At 38.9% G+C, this 15,541-nt stretch overlaps 1 protein-coding gene across 1 annotated transcript in view; it reads left to right on the top strand.

The window, feature by feature from the left end:
- Positions 1-15,541, top strand: part of RNGTT (RNA guanylyltransferase and 5'-phosphatase) — a 243,626-nt gene that overhangs the window by 59,189 nt on the left and 168,896 nt on the right. Inside the window, exon 9 of the mRNA XM_059083231.2 lies at positions 14,556-14,691. Within this exon, the coding sequence (XP_058939214.1) occupies positions 14,556-14,691 (136 nt within the window). The remainder of the gene's footprint in view (positions 1-14,555; positions 14,692-15,541) is intronic.

Raw genomic sequence — 15,541 nt, 5'->3', positions numbered from 1 at the left:
CTTTTTCTCTAGTCAGTATCAAAACTATATTTCTATAACTAAGAAGAGAGGGAAAATCTACTGACTATAACTTGTGAACAGGCATTTTAGTGGAAGCTCTCTTTTTTCATATGTTTCTAAAAATTTTAATTTATTTTTGCTTATTTTGGCTTCTGTTGTTTGGCTTTTCTCTTTTCCTTTGCAATTTGAGTATTAAGGATGGTTAGAGGTTATTTAATCCAGTGCTTTTCAATTTAATGTGCATATGAATCGCCTGGGGATCTTGTTAAAATGTAAGTCTGATTCAGTGAGTCTGGGATGGGGCCCAAGATTCTGCATTTTTAACAAGTTCCCAGGTGATGCCAATGCTACTGGTCCAAGGACCACACTTTAAGTAGCAAAGAATCTATTCCGGTTTCTCAGGATGAGGATACCAGAGAGACCATGTTTGTTCAATGGCCTATACCTAATTAGCAGTTGTAGTCTTGAATTTTTTTTTTTTTTTTTTTGGCCACAGCACTTGTCATGTGGGATCTTAGTTCCCGACCAGGGATTGAGTCCGCACCCCCTGCAGTGGAAGCGCGGAGTGTTAACCAGGGTAGACTGCCAAGGTAGTCCCTTGTATTTTTTAATGTGATGAAAAGCCATATTTCTGAGCATAAGGAAATAGTTACAAACCAAGAGAAATCCTCCTGTCCCCCTAATTAGATGGAACTCATTTAGCCAGTTATTCAGTTTGAATCTTTTAAGATGTATCGTAAGATTTTTCTCTTGCTAACCTTATCACTTTTGAGGATTTGAAGAGATTGATTTATCCAACTGTGTCTGTATTCCGTTATGGTTTTAGAGTTCTTGGATTTTGGACTTTAGGTTACCATTAAGAAAAACATTTAGGGCTTCCCTGGTGGCGCAGTGGTTGAGAATCCGCCTGCCGATGCAGGGGACACGAGTTCGTGCCCTGGTCCGGGAAGATCCCACGTGCCGCGGAGCGGCTGGGCCCGTGAGCCATGGCCTCTGAGCCTGCTCGTCCGGAGCCTGTGCTCCGCAATGGGAGAGGCCACAACAGTGAGAGGCCCGCGTACCACAAAAAATAAATCAATCAATAAATAAAAACATTTAAATGAACTTAGAAGATATTAAAAAATATCTATGTTGTATTCAAACCGAGTCTTTGAGGTGGAAGCATCTTGCTATAGAAGGGTAGATCGTTATGTTTTTATTTACGTAAGTTGACTATTAACCTGTAGTTTATTTTCAGACAGTTACGAACTGGTGAAGGTAATATAACCAGATAGTTTTGTGTCTTTGGTAGTGCCTGTATGAATACTTTTTGTTCTCACTTGCATTTGAATCTAGCCTGGTTTTTCTTGTGGCTTAAGTGCTGTTTGGGATTGTCGTAGGGCTGGTGGTGGGATATATGTGTGTGTGTGCGCCTGTGTGTGTACACACTACTTGGGTGAAGTGGCACTACATCATAAGAGCCCTTCCAGCCCTTTAAGAGTCCATAATTCTCTAATTCTTTGTAGATTGGTGGAAAGGAGGAGGGAACATACTCTAGCCCACAGAAGTGGCACTTAGCAAGATGCATATTGCTGGTAGCAAATAATTCAGTCCTGATTTGACAGTTCTTTTCACTAGTTGAAAGGTATGCTTTTATATTCTACTTCTTGCATTTCCCTAAACTCTGTTAATTAGTTGATCTTATAAACTTGTACATAGAAAGGGACTTGATCAGCTACTCTTACTGTTATGATAATTCTTACGTTTCTTTTAAGCTGCTAAGGGAAATATGAACCCATGTAGATTTAATATATTACACACACACACACACACACACACTCCCCCCCACCCCCTCTCTCAATGTGGCCGTACTGCCAGGGAATGAACCCGCGCCCTCAGCAGTGAAAGTGAGGAGTCCTAACCACTGAACTGCCAGGGAATTCCCTTAATTATAATTTTATTTAAATTATCCTTTTACTAATTTTTATATAAGGAACTAGATTGTGGGACAAAAACATGGTAATTTTCCATTACGTACAATACCTTTTGGAGTAATTGTGTATTTATTTATATATACTATTATTGTTAGTAAATCTTAAGAAGCTGTTTCAGTACATTGGAATATTTTAGGCTCAGGTTTGTTTTTATCATTTTAGTGTTTAGGAAACAGTTTCCTAGACAGATTGAGAGATCCACCTGATTCAGGTTCTTTGATTTGAGCTCTTTGAGTTATTGCTCACTCAGGTAGTGCAGCTTCTGATTTTACAAAATTGTCTTGGGTTACAGCTCTTCATAGAAAAAAGAAATAAGGAACTACTTACTGTAGTTCTTGCCTGCCTTTGTGTAAAGATGCACATAAGCTTGAGTTTGTGGGTTGTGGGTAACCTTCACAGGGAATTACCTATGGTTTACTTTTCTGCACTTCGAAATTTTTGGTTCAGTCATCTCTTTTTCCTCTCTGTTCAGAAGAGATGTCCTCTTCTTCCCTGCATACAGGAAATGAATCCTTTCTATCTTATGCAGACTTTGTTTATTAATGACCTTGACTCTTTTTTGGATTGTGTAAAGTAGTAGTCATAGTATTAATAACAATGATATCCAGCCTTAATGAAGTATTTACTATGTGCCCTGGACATAGTATAGTAACAATAGCTTATATTTTATTACTATGTGCCAGGTACTGTTCTGTATTCTTCATGTATTAATTCATTTAATTCTTTTTCATTTTTTTATGGTGGTAAAATACCCATAACATAAAATTTACCATCTTAACTATTTTTTTAAAATCCTATGTACAGCCTGTTAGCTTTTTTTTCTTTTTTAATTTATTTGTTTATTTATTTTTGGCTATGTTGGGTCTTCGCTGCTGTGCGAGGGCCCTCTCCAGTTGCGGCGAGCGGGGGCCACTTTTCGTCGCGGTGTGTGGGCCTCTCACTGCCGCAGCCTCTCCTGTTGCGGAGCACAGGCTCCAGATGCGCAGGCTCAGTAGTTGTGGCTCACGGGCTCAGCCGCTCTGCGGCATGTGGGATCTTCCCAGACCAGGGCTTGAAACCATGTCCCCTGCATCGGCAGGCGGGCTCTCAACCACTGCGCCACCAGGGAAGCCCCCATCTTAACTATTTTTAAGTATGTAGTTCAGTGGTTTTAAATACATTCATAATGTGTGCAAACATCACTGTCATTCAAGTCCAGAACTCTTTTCAAAACTAAAAAACTAAAACTCTATACCCTTTAAATGATAATCCCCATTTTCCAGTTCTCCCAGCCCCTGGTAACCATCCATTCTATTTTTGATCTCTCTGATTTCTCACTACTCTAGGTACCTCGTATAGGTAGAATCATACAGTAGTTGTCTTTTTGTAACTGGCTTATTTCACTTAGCATAATGTCCTCAAGGTTCATTTGTATTGTAGCATACTTCAGAATTTCCCTCCTTTTTTAGGGCTGAATAATATTACATTTAATATATATACCACATTTTACTTATCCATTTGTGTGTCAGTGGGCACTTGGGTTGCTTCTACACTGTTGCTGTTGTGGATAATGCTGCTTTGAACCTGGGGGTACTAACTCGTTTAATTCTTGCAACCAGCTTAGGAGGTGGAGACTTTGGATGAGGAAACTGCATCTTAGAGTAGTCAAGCGTTTTGTGCAAAGTCACACATCTAGGAAGAGCCTGTCTGGGATGAATGTCTTAACCTCCATAGTGGACTCGCACATATCTTTCTATGTTGGTGCCTTCTGTTTTGCTGATAGACATCTTCCCCCCTATTAACTATATATTAATATATAAATGGTATGTAATAAAATACCTCTATAACTAATGTTCACTGATGAACAACATATAGTATATTATTTTCTCTTTTAACATGTGTTGCATTTTAGCTGTAATTCAGCTCAATTAAGAGTAAAGTTGAAATTCCTTGAAGTGGACTTTAAGGCTACTGCTTGCTCCCCGTATGCTTCTCTTCTACCAGAGGCAATTCTTTTTTGTACATATTAGATTTATAATTTTTAGAAAACTTGGAGTGATAGAGTGATTTGAATAGGACTTGTTATTTAGAGTATAAGAGATTTCATGAAAGGGAGTTTTGAGTAAGAGTTTGAAGATAATGTATTTTAGGACAAGGTATAGGTTTACACATACATAGGCTTAGCAGTAGGCATGTACATATTTCTGAGCAGTGGAGGATGGCAAAATGAGAAAGGGATTAAGACAGTTGCACTTCTGAATTTACAGCATATACCTAGTGACTTCCCTGGTAGTGCAGTGGTTAAGAATCCGCCTGCCAATGCAGGGGACATGGGTTCGAGTCCTGGTCTGAGAAGATCCCACATGCCACGGAGCAACTAACCCTGCGTGCCACAACTACTGAAGCCCTTGCGCCTAGAGCCTGTGCTCTGCGACAAAGAGAAGTCACCTCAATGAGCAGCCCATGCACTGTGATGAAGAGTAGTCCCTGCTCCACGCAACTAGAGAAAGCCTGCATGCAGCAAAGAAGACCCAACCTAGCCAAAAAATAAATAAATAAATTTATTTTAAAAAGAAAAGCATATACTTAGGAGTTGGACAGTTAGGGTCATTTTATAATATTTGATGAGATTTTTGGTTACAGATGCCTGCCTATTTTTTAGTGGTCTAGATGGCAGGCACTGATTGAATCTGGTGTTACAGGCTCTGGAACTGGAATTTTCTTCCCAAAGCCCATAATGATAGCACTGGTACCATTCATAACTTCATGAAAACAAAGTAAGAAAATTAAATTTTTAAACTGTTGAGTGGTTTGGAAGAAATTTACTCTAAATCTTATTATAGACTTGATTATTTGTATTACATATCATTAATTCTGTGGAATGGGAGGGAGGACTCTAGAAGCTGATACTGGGCCCTACACCTGCCAGATTCTTTTAGAGCGTTGAGTTTTAAGCTTGCACAGACTGAATCTTGCTGGTTGAAGGGGGTTTCTTGAAACAGAAACATCTATGCTTAAAAAATTTTTACTATCTATTAATAGAAATAGGCATACATGATATTTTAATGAGAAGGCTTGGAGTATTTGGGATTTTTTTTTTTTTTTTAATGGTAGATACCCCTAGGTCTTCAAGATTTATTTGCGATGAATTACCCAAGTTGAAATAAAAGTCTTTTGACTGATGATTTTTCCATAGACAAAGTTTACCAAGTACCAAGCTTAAACAAAACTCAGATGAACATAACATAGTGGAAAATTTGCTGTATAAACAACATATAAAATAAAGATGACTATGCTTAAGTAGGAGACATTTAAATGTTGGCAAACTGTTCAAATGTTCAGTGGCATGGTTTTGACCTGCCATTTAATATACAATTGACATTCTAAGATCAGAGGCTGGTTAGACAAGTTTGATAATTAAATTTGTGGGGAAGTGAATGGGCTTTGCAGTTTAAAATTAAATAATACACGTTGTCTGTTTAATTACTGTTGTATGTATGTAAGTGATCACATAATAGAATGAAGCTGTGGGCTTAAAGTGAACTTAAGACTATAAAACTTTAATCACATCTGTTTTATAACTTTAAATTGATGTGATATGAAGATTAGAAAGGAGCTAATCCTTTTGAAGAAGTCTGCTCTGCTTATAGAATCAGTAAATCAAGATAAAAATACCTGTTAGGTTGGAATCTTTTATAATGTTGAATGAAAATTTTGATAGTTTTTGATGAAGAGAACTGTGTCTTCACAGTTATGTGAAGAATATGTTAGGACTGTGTCTTCATTTCAGTGATTGTTAATAGCAGAAATAAAAAATTTAAAAAAGGTTAGGTGGCGGTAGTGTTACTGTTTGTATGTTCTCTTTAATTTATTAATGTGAAAATAAGAATGACCTTAATATGAGTTCTGTGAGTTTCTGGGAAGATGAAATAAGGTAAAGCTGTACTTCAGATAGTTTTTGTTTTCAAAGGTTGAAATGTTATTGGTGTCAGATAAATAGATTATAGCATTATGTTTGAAAGTAAAGCTGTGTGTAGGGATTACATTGTTTTATCATCAAATATTGGTCTTTTTGTGGAAGCAGTGTAAGCAGTGATGTTTCAAGTTATCTGAAGTCTTTTTCTGAGATTCCCTCATTTATGTTGGTAGACTTTAGGTTGTGTTTCCATAGAATTATAGTCTAAATGGTGGTTAGGTTCCCAACGTAGCCTATAAAGCTTGCTTAATTCCTAAGGTAGCTAAATCATTTACTGTGTTTGTCTGCTGTGAAAAGTGACAATATGTACTGTTTCAACACAGGTAACCAAACAAACTATATTGCAACAAATAAAGAAGTTTATAAAAACTCTGTTGGGGAAAACGAATTTGATTTTTATAAGATGAGGAGGAGCTAGATTGAGAGCATGATGGAGACTGTGAGGGACTTTGTGACACTGATTATTTTGTCTAGGTAGATCAAAAACTCACGACTTTTAATTTTGCTTGATACAGGTGTGTCAGTAGCCTCTATTAGAGCTCTCTTAAGCTCATTAATGGAACTAAGTGAACAAGGTGAGAAGGAGGAAAATGGTTTTTCATTTTTAGAAATTCTGGTAAAATATACATAACATAAATTTCTCTTTTAAGAGTTGAAAGAGATGGGGGAAAAATGGGTTAAAGAGGATGTGGATATACTTTGCAAAAGAGATTACCAGAGATCAAGTTTACTGAGCAGTGAGCTAGTGAGAGAAAAAGGCAAAGTGTGCCTAAACACCCATGGGGAAGGAAGAAAGCTGGGGTTCAGCAAGTCAGCAGTTCTTGCGTCGTTTCTGGAATAAGGTCTGACAGGTGTTGGTGGGTCAGGGCCAGAGTCTGATCAACTGATCTTATGTCAGGAAGGTTTATGATTGTATCTGGGGAAGTGGCTCTAAATTGTGAATTTCTTTGCAAGAGATTTTAATATAACTGTATTTCTCTACAATCTTGAGAATTAGGTTTCAGAGGCTGTGTACCAGTTCTACTGGGAATAGAAATGAGAGGAAATGTAGCTGGTATAGAAACAGTAGAGGTTTGGCAGTGAATTCTTATGAGAGAAAAGATACAAAGGGAAGGTAGTCTCTGGGCTTAACATTGTATACTTATCTCTGTTGAAGGACAGGAAATAGGCGGCATATCTCTTGGCATGAAGTTATTGTGTAAAGAGTTGGTATCACATAACCACTGGTGTTGAGGATAGGTTGGGGGACACATTACAGTGTGGTTCTGTCATGGGCACATATAACTTACCTGAATTCAGCAGTATATAGTGGGCAAAATGGGAAAAAAACCCCAACAACCAAACAGCATATCCATTAGCATTGCAGTGACTGTAAACAGTGGAAAGCAACTTTGGCTAATGTAAACAAAGGAATACATTGAAAGGCTGGCTCTCAGGAGAACCAGTCTCAGAAAACGGATAGGAATCAAGGGAAGCCAGGCAGCAAGGACCAGAGCCAAGGTCAGGCACAGGAACACTTGGACTAGGAAGCCACCACTGGCACTTGGTGATGGTGCCTCTGCTGTCGCTCCGAATCATTTTTAATCTATTCCTGTGCCTCACTGTCTCTCAAGTTGAAAGTTCTGGGAAGGGAGCATTTGGTTGTCTGACTTAGACCCTACTTCCAACCTGCTAGAGACAGGGATAGAGAAAATCTGGGCCTTTTGTTTCCAATGTAAAAATGAAAAGATCTATGTCCGTATCCTCTCTGTCACTTCTCCCCAACGAAACTGACCAGTGACTGCTTGCTCCTCCAGTGCTCCACGGCTCAGCAAATAAAGTGTACTCATTCCTCCTGCCAGGAGCTTGGGAGTCCTCCTCGACGACTTCTGCCCCTCAGCCCCATAGCCAGTCAAGAGCACACTATCCCGTCAGTCTGCCTCTTACATGTTTCGCATTTATCCGCTCACCTCTAAGTTATTATTGCCACTGTAGTCCCACTTGGAGTACCATTAAAAGCCTCATAATTTCTCTGGTCTACAGATCGGTTCCTATCCTATAGGAGTATACATTATGTGGAGGTGAACTTTGAAAAGTGCAGGTCAGATTGTGCTGTTAGTTTGCTAAAAGCCTTTCAGTGGTCTGCTGTTTCTCTACCTGCTCTTTCTCAGCTCCCGTTCCACCCTTTTAAACTGTGATGAGGGACTCCGCAAACTGCGTTTCTCCGACTCCCTTGCCAGCTTGCCTCTTGTTGGGTTTTACCATGGGGAGCACGTAGGAATTTGGAAGGTGAGAGAAGCGACTTCTCTTGTTTCTACTTTCTTTACCCCTCCAGCCGCCAGCGACAACTCTTAACTTCGTTCCAGCTTCTTTTGGCACTCCCAGCACCAGCCGCACTGCTGCCTCTCAGAGGTGCCAGCTTCCGGAGGGTGCATCATAGGCAAATGAGTGCCGCTTGCATTTCCTCACCCTCTAGGCTGTTTGAGCATCCTCCCTTCTGTGCTTCCTCTGTAGAGATTGAAACTTGAGGTGCTCTGCTCCTCTCCTTAGAGGTCCAGGTCTTAGCCATTTGGTGCCACCTCCGTAGAGGTTTGAGCCCTGAGCTCCGTGGACCTCCCCTACCCCACCCTTCCAGGCCCCCGCAATGCCAATCCCTCAAGCTCCTGGCCTCTGATAACACGCCTCTTCCATTTTGTTCCCGCAGCCCTTTAGGTGGTAGTGCTTCCTGCAGTTACTCATCTCTAGTTATCTTTATCTTCCCTTTTTAACCTTTTCAGCTTTCCAATATCTTTGTAACCAGTTTCCTGTATTACATATCTTGGGTTGGAATTACCCATTATGGTTTCTGTTTGTCTCATGCAAGGGGTTTTCCACTTTCTAGAATAAAGTGAAAAAGAGTTTTCATGAATCACTAAGTCCTTGACTACTTCTCTAGACTCAAGCCATGCCATTTCCCTCTTTCTCTCTATGCTTCTGTGAATTTTTTGTTGCCAAAACACGCACCTTCTGTTTTTGTCTCAAGGATATTGCAACTGGTAGACTGTATCAAGCACTGGTTCTCACCACACACCCCATCTCCCCTTCCCTTTTCCCTCCACCCCCCACAGGTGGAGGGAAAATTGCTGGGTTAACTTCTGCACAATGCAGGTGGAGGCAGGATACTGTAGAGGTTGTCGAGATAGATTATTGTCTAGGTTTTAATAACACCTTTGCTCTTTTGCCAGCTTTATGGCCTTGGGCAGGTTACTTACTGTGGTTTCAGTTTCCTCATCTGGAAAATAGGGACAGTAATTTTCCCTACATGGTAAGATTGTTGTAAGGCTTAATTGAGTTAATATAAAGGGCTTTGAACACTGCTCTGTGCATAGCCATTGCTCACTAAGTGATCATAACCTGCTGTTATCAGGTACATGAGAATCCCTCTGGGATGCCTTTCCCGATATCTGAACTCTGACAGGTTCTGCCTTTTGTATGCTCCTGTAGTGCCTAGTATTTCACCTTGTCAGTACTTATTATGTTTGGGATTATTTGTTTAATGTCTTGTTTTCTTGCTAAGGGTACAAATTATATGAAGTTAGATGAAGAACCTGTGCTGTTCATTGTTATAGTTCTAGCATCTGTGCCTGATAACTCGTTGACCCTTTAGTAAATATTTAAAAAAATTAACTGGTTAATTATTTAAAACAAAAAAACATAGTGAGTTTGATAGGAATTGGTACAAGAGATGGTGGTGAAATGAATCAATTTAAATGATCAACTTTTCTGTTTTTATTACCCACTATGAATGCTTTATAATAGGAGAGGAGAAATACCTGCTAATTTTGAAGCTGCTGTGTCATATGACCATCAAGGTTTAACATCCCATCTTATTTTATTGCCAAAGGAAAAACATTTCTCAGACTGATTAGACTTTATTTCTATTTTTTGTTTTTTCTGTAGCTTTAATATTTTTCCCCCTGGCTTGTAGAAGCAATTTGTGCTTATTTCTAAAGTTTCTTTAAAGTACAAAAAAGTATAATGAGGAAAGCAAATATTATTGATAATTCTGCATAGAGATGACAGGTCTCTGGTGTAGGCTTTCCTGTCTATTTTACTATTCATACAGAGTTTTATCTCCCTACCCCTTATAGTCATACATTCTGATTTTTAACTTGCTTTTTCTTCTTTTAATATATTGTGGATCTCTTTCCATATTAATGAATATTGGTGATAGATTTAAATTATAAGATGTTTAAAGATTATTTTACCCTCAGACTACTATTAGGAATGTGAGTTAAAACTCTAAGGTGGTAATTAGTTACCAATATTTTGTTTTTAATCAGTTTTCCTCTTTAATTATGTACTTAACTGAATTGTATTAAAGTATAATTGGTGGTTTTACTTGATTAGCTATCTCACATCTCAGTGACTGCTGCAAAGGATAGTTTCTAGTCAAGCTCGAACACCAGTATTTAAAGTAAAGCAGTTTATACGGGAATTCCCTAGCTGTCCAGTGGTTAGGACTCTGTGCTTTCACTGCTGAGGGCCCAGAGTTTGATTCCTGGTCGGGGAGCTGAGATCCTGCAAGCCACGCAGCGCAGCGCAGTGATAAATAAATAAATAAATAAATAAATAAGTAAATAAAATCAGTTTATAAATTTGGCTTTTCTGTTATTTATATGGTTTGGTATATATACTTCAATATAAAAAGTGAATGCTTTCTAATTCAGTGAAACTTCTGTATTTTTGTCTTTTAATGAGAATGGATATAATACAAATAATTTGGTAATTCTGTATATTAAATTTGTACTTGAGGTTATTTCCACATTCCTTACCTTTCTTCCTTAACAGGAAATAGCTTCTTATTTTTCATGGGTATCATGTAACAAAAGTACATGTGATTTGGAATGACTGGAGTTCAAACCAAAAATCATATTCCAAAAACTTCTGTTCCAAAGTCTGAAAATTTATATGTGCAGAAGAATCCCTGAATACCAACTGCTAAATAATTTCTCTGATATCTCTGCATATGCAAGCTGAATTTCCCATGAGCTATCCTTTATAGTGAATTCCATCTTCTAATGCCTTTCCTTCCTTGGTCTTTTAAATCTGTTTATGCATAAGTATACATAGATAGTATTTTCTTTCAATTGATATTCCACTTGAAGTAAAGAGAAAAGTCTGATAGTAAGATATGCATGCATTCATATATATATATATATATATATATCAAATAAGTGTGTTAAAAAATGAATAGAGAATAATTATGACAGAAAAAGCAAAATGTACCAGCACCCTGGGATTTAATACTTATTCTATTTGAACATTATATTTAATTCTGAGCTTCTGGGCAGCCAGTGAAAAGGGAAATATAATTTCTGTTGTCATCTTATGATCAGAAGAGGGAAACCATTTCTTTCTTTTTTATTTTTATTTTTGGCTGTGTTGGGTCTTCATTGCTGCACGCGGGCTTTCTCTAGTTGTGGTGAGTGGGAGCTACTCTTCATTGTGGTGCGCGGGCTTTTCATTGCGGTGGCTTCTCTTGTTGTGGCGCATGGGCTCTAGGTGCGTGGGCTTCAGTAGTTGTGATGCGCAGGCTCAGTAGTTGTGATGCGCAGGCTCAGTAGTTGTGGCTTGCAGGCTCCAGAGCTCAGGCTCAGTAGTTGTGGCTCACGGGCTTAGTTGCTCTGTGGTGTATGGGATCGTCCCAGACCAGGGATTGAACCCGTATCCCCTTGCATTGGCAAGTGGATTCTTAACCACCGTGCCACCAGGGAAGTCCTGTTTCTTTTCTCTGAATTCTGAAATTTGTTAGCATAAGCCAGCTTTTCTCAAGCTGTGAATATAGAATACTAATTCTGGACTTCCCTGGTCGTGCAGTGGTAAAGAATCCGCCTGCCAATGCAGAGGACATGGGTTCGAGCCCTGGTCCGGGAAGATCCCACATGCCGCGGAGCAACTAAGCCCGTGTGCCACAACTTCTGAGCCTGCACTCTAGAGCCCGCGAGCCATGACTACTGAGCCTGTGCACCACAAATATGGAAGCCTGTGCGCCTAGAGCCCATGCTCCACAACAAGAGAAGCCACTGCAATGAGAAGCCTGTGCACTGCAACGAAGAGTAGCCCCCGCTCGCTGCAACTAGAGAAAGCCTGCGCGCAGCAACGAAGACCCAATGCAGCCCCCCCAACCCCCCCCAAATTAAATTAAATTAAAAAAAAAAGAAAAGAATACTAATTCTGCCGGATATTAACAGATATCAGGATTAAGTTTAGGAAATAATGGGCTAAATAAGATAAACAGACTTTTTTTTTTAACTGGAGAAAAAGTTTAATAACATGTATACCTCCTATGTACATGGGAGAGACCCAGGAAAACTAAGTTACTCCTTACATGTCTTCTTACAACCTTAAATGTTCCTGATATGTATCTTGACTTTTCCAGAGAAAGATATAGTGTTTCCCTAATTTATTTTGCCATGAAATCCTAAAAGTAAATAATAAGCTTTGCAAAATGCTGACCTAGGTCCTTAAACAACATGATGGATTGTGTCTTCAGTACCATTTTTGCAGAAGGTATCACAAGGCTTTTTATTTGGCCTATTCTTTCTTTTTTTTTTGGCCAGTCAGCACGGCATGCAGGATCTTAGTTCCCCAACCAGGGATCGAACCCATGTCCCCTGCAGTAGAAGTGCAGAGTCTCAAACACGGGACCGCCAAGGAAGTCCTTATTTGCCCTCTTCTTATGTTGATTTGAATTCTCTTTGAAACACCACACAGGGCAAGGTTGACTTCTTCAAGAAGACTAGACTCTCCTTATCTACTAGGATTTGTCGCTTTTGGAAAGCATGTGCAGTAGAGCTTTGGGAACTAAATATTCCTGTTGTCTGCCAACCTGCTGGCCTGGCAGTTGGTCTGACTTTCTCAGATGCACAGTCAGTCCAGACTGAGGCTGATTTCCTTTTTCCAAGTGCAACCTGAGTCTTCACAATCCCCATTTCCTAAGGATACAGCTCTTTCAATACATTGCAAGGGCCCGAGTCCTTCGCCTCCTCTCCAGGGGCCTGCTACGACTAATTATTTTGAAAACACTAGTAACAGCATGCTTCCAATCCAGTCCCCAAATGTCAGCCCCTTTGGCCTGCCTTGCTGCTCTTCAGCCTGTTGTCACACACTTCTGTTACCTTAATCAGCCCTCCCATTTCTCCTTGTCTGTCCCGAACTATGTCTCTCTGTTTTTTAGAACACTTGTTTATGAGAAACAAATTGTTCTCTATATTAGCCGCCATGTACTACGTTTGCTTCCATCTCTTTTTTGAACGTTTCTTCTGTCCCGCAGCCTTAAGTTGATTTAGCGCCGTCTTTGAGGTGCTGCTTTTTTTTTTTTTTCTGACCTACCTCATGGGTAGGAAATTAGGCAGATGGTCCGCATTCTCCTCCATTCTCAGTGGTACATCCAGACTATTAGTCTTCCAGTGTTTCATTTAACAACAAACAAAACCACACAGTGATTCTTCTGTTCCTTTGAGGCTCATGACTTTTAACTTTCTAATTTATTGCTGTCAGATTTCTCTCATTCTTTGAAGAGTTTGGTACCTGGGTATGGTCTCCATTTTCATCCCAAATCTTGCTCTTATCTGTTTGGTAGTATAGCCTGTTGGTCTGTAATTTCCTTGACTTGAATTTATCTGGACTTTATTTTTATATATGGTGTGCAGTAGAGCTCTGTTCTTGATGATCAAATAATTGGGAATCAGTGATAGTAACTCGGCCATTTGAAGGATGACACATTTTAAAATATATAAATTCCCCCATATATTGATTGGCTAATAAAAATTCTCATGAGCTTGTGTTAAAAAATATTTTAATTTTATAGTAATGAATGAGAGTTGTACCTGAAATGGTGGTATCTGGTTATATCATCACATTAATTCAAAGAGAGGGGTTAGCTGTTCTGCTCACTGTTGTGTGGTAGAAGGAACATTGGATACTTTGATGTCTTGCCATTGGCAAATCTCTTTTTTATTTTTTATTTTTTTAATTTTTTTCGGTACGCGGGCCTCTCACTGTTGTGGCCTCTCCCATTGCGGAGCACAGGCTCCGGACGCGCAGGCTCAGCGGCCATGGCTCACGGGCCCAGCCGCTCTGCGGCATGTGGGATCTTCCCGGACCGGGGCACGAACCCGCGTCCCCCGCATCGGCAGGCGGATTCTCAACCACTGCGCCACCAGGGAAGCCCCCCTTTTTTATTTTTTAATGCAAAGTGGAGAGAGTAACCCTTAATTTGTATAGTTGTTGGGCCAATAAAATTCTGTAATTACATATATTTGTGTTTGTGTGTTTTGTAAACTTTGATGTTTAAGATCTAATAAAAATTAGAGAACCGTTCTCTCCTAAGATGGGTTATAAGGTTGCTCTTGAACATCACATTGTTTCCATAAAAAGCTTTGATTTCTCTATACCCTATGTTTTTTATAGGAAACAAAAACGTCTTTAAAAAAGAATTTGTTATTTGTCGTACTTAATTCTGAATGATGGTGGAGGGGGGACTCTGGTGAACATTATTCCAGGCAGCTATTGTAAGTCTAAGGAAAAACAATTCAACTGTTATTTCTTACGACTCTATTCTTGAATTTTACTGTTAATATTATCTTTTTGATGTTTCATTTAAGGTATATGATGTTGATTGATGGCACAAATGAAGTTTTTATGATTGATAGAGATAATTCAGTGTTTCATGTTTCAAATCTGGAATTTCCATTTCGTAAAGATCTCTGCATGCATTTATCAAATACTCTCCTAGATGGGGTAAGTCATATTTTATCTTCTTTTAAAAAAAAATCAAACATTGCTGTTTTTCTTTCTTGTGCAAGTAAATGTGTAATTTAAATAATTAAACAGGAAATTTAGAATCAGATCCAATTTTCTTAAAAAGTTTTTTTTATTGGTGTATAATTGACAGTTAAAAAATTGAATCTAGTTTTTGTTAAGATGTTAAATTCCATTTATCTCTTACCTGCACTTACTGTCACTTGATCATTGTCTTAGATACAGAATAAGTGAACAAAATTAAATCTTAATTTTTTTGTTCTTTGTGATTGAAAAAAATTCTTATTGAAAAACTCATTTTATTGTTTTACTTGTCAGTCAAATTTTAAATTTTTATTTATTTTTAAATTTTTTTTAACATCTTTATTGGAGTATAATTGCTTTACACTGGTGTGTTAGTTTCTGCTTTATAACAAAGTGAATCAGTTATACATATACATATGTTCCCATATCTCTTCCCTCTTGCATCTCCCTCCCTCCCACCCTCCCTATCCCACCCCTCTAGGTGGTCACAAAGCACCGAGCTGATCTCCCTGTGCTATGTGGCTGCTTCCCACTAGCTATCCATTTTACGTTTGGTAGTGTATATATGTTCATGCCACTCTCTCACTTTGTCACAGCTTACCCTTCACGCTCCCCATATCCTCAAGTCCATTCTCTAGTAGGTCTGTGTCTTTATTCCCGTCTTACCCCTAGGCTCTTCATGACATTTTTTTTTCTTAGATTCCATATATGTGTGTTAGCATACGGTATTTGTCTTTCTCTTTCTGACTTACTTCACTCTGTATGACAGACTCTAGGTCCATCCACTCCACTACAAATAACTCAA

This window comes from Kogia breviceps, chromosome 13 (genome assembly GCF_026419965.1).
Source record: "Kogia breviceps isolate mKogBre1 chromosome 13, mKogBre1 haplotype 1, whole genome shotgun sequence".
Classification (NCBI taxonomy): domain Eukaryota; kingdom Metazoa; phylum Chordata; class Mammalia; order Artiodactyla; family Physeteridae; genus Kogia; species Kogia breviceps.
Note: the sequence above shows the minus strand (reverse complement) of the source record. Positions and strands in the feature narration are given on the sequence as shown.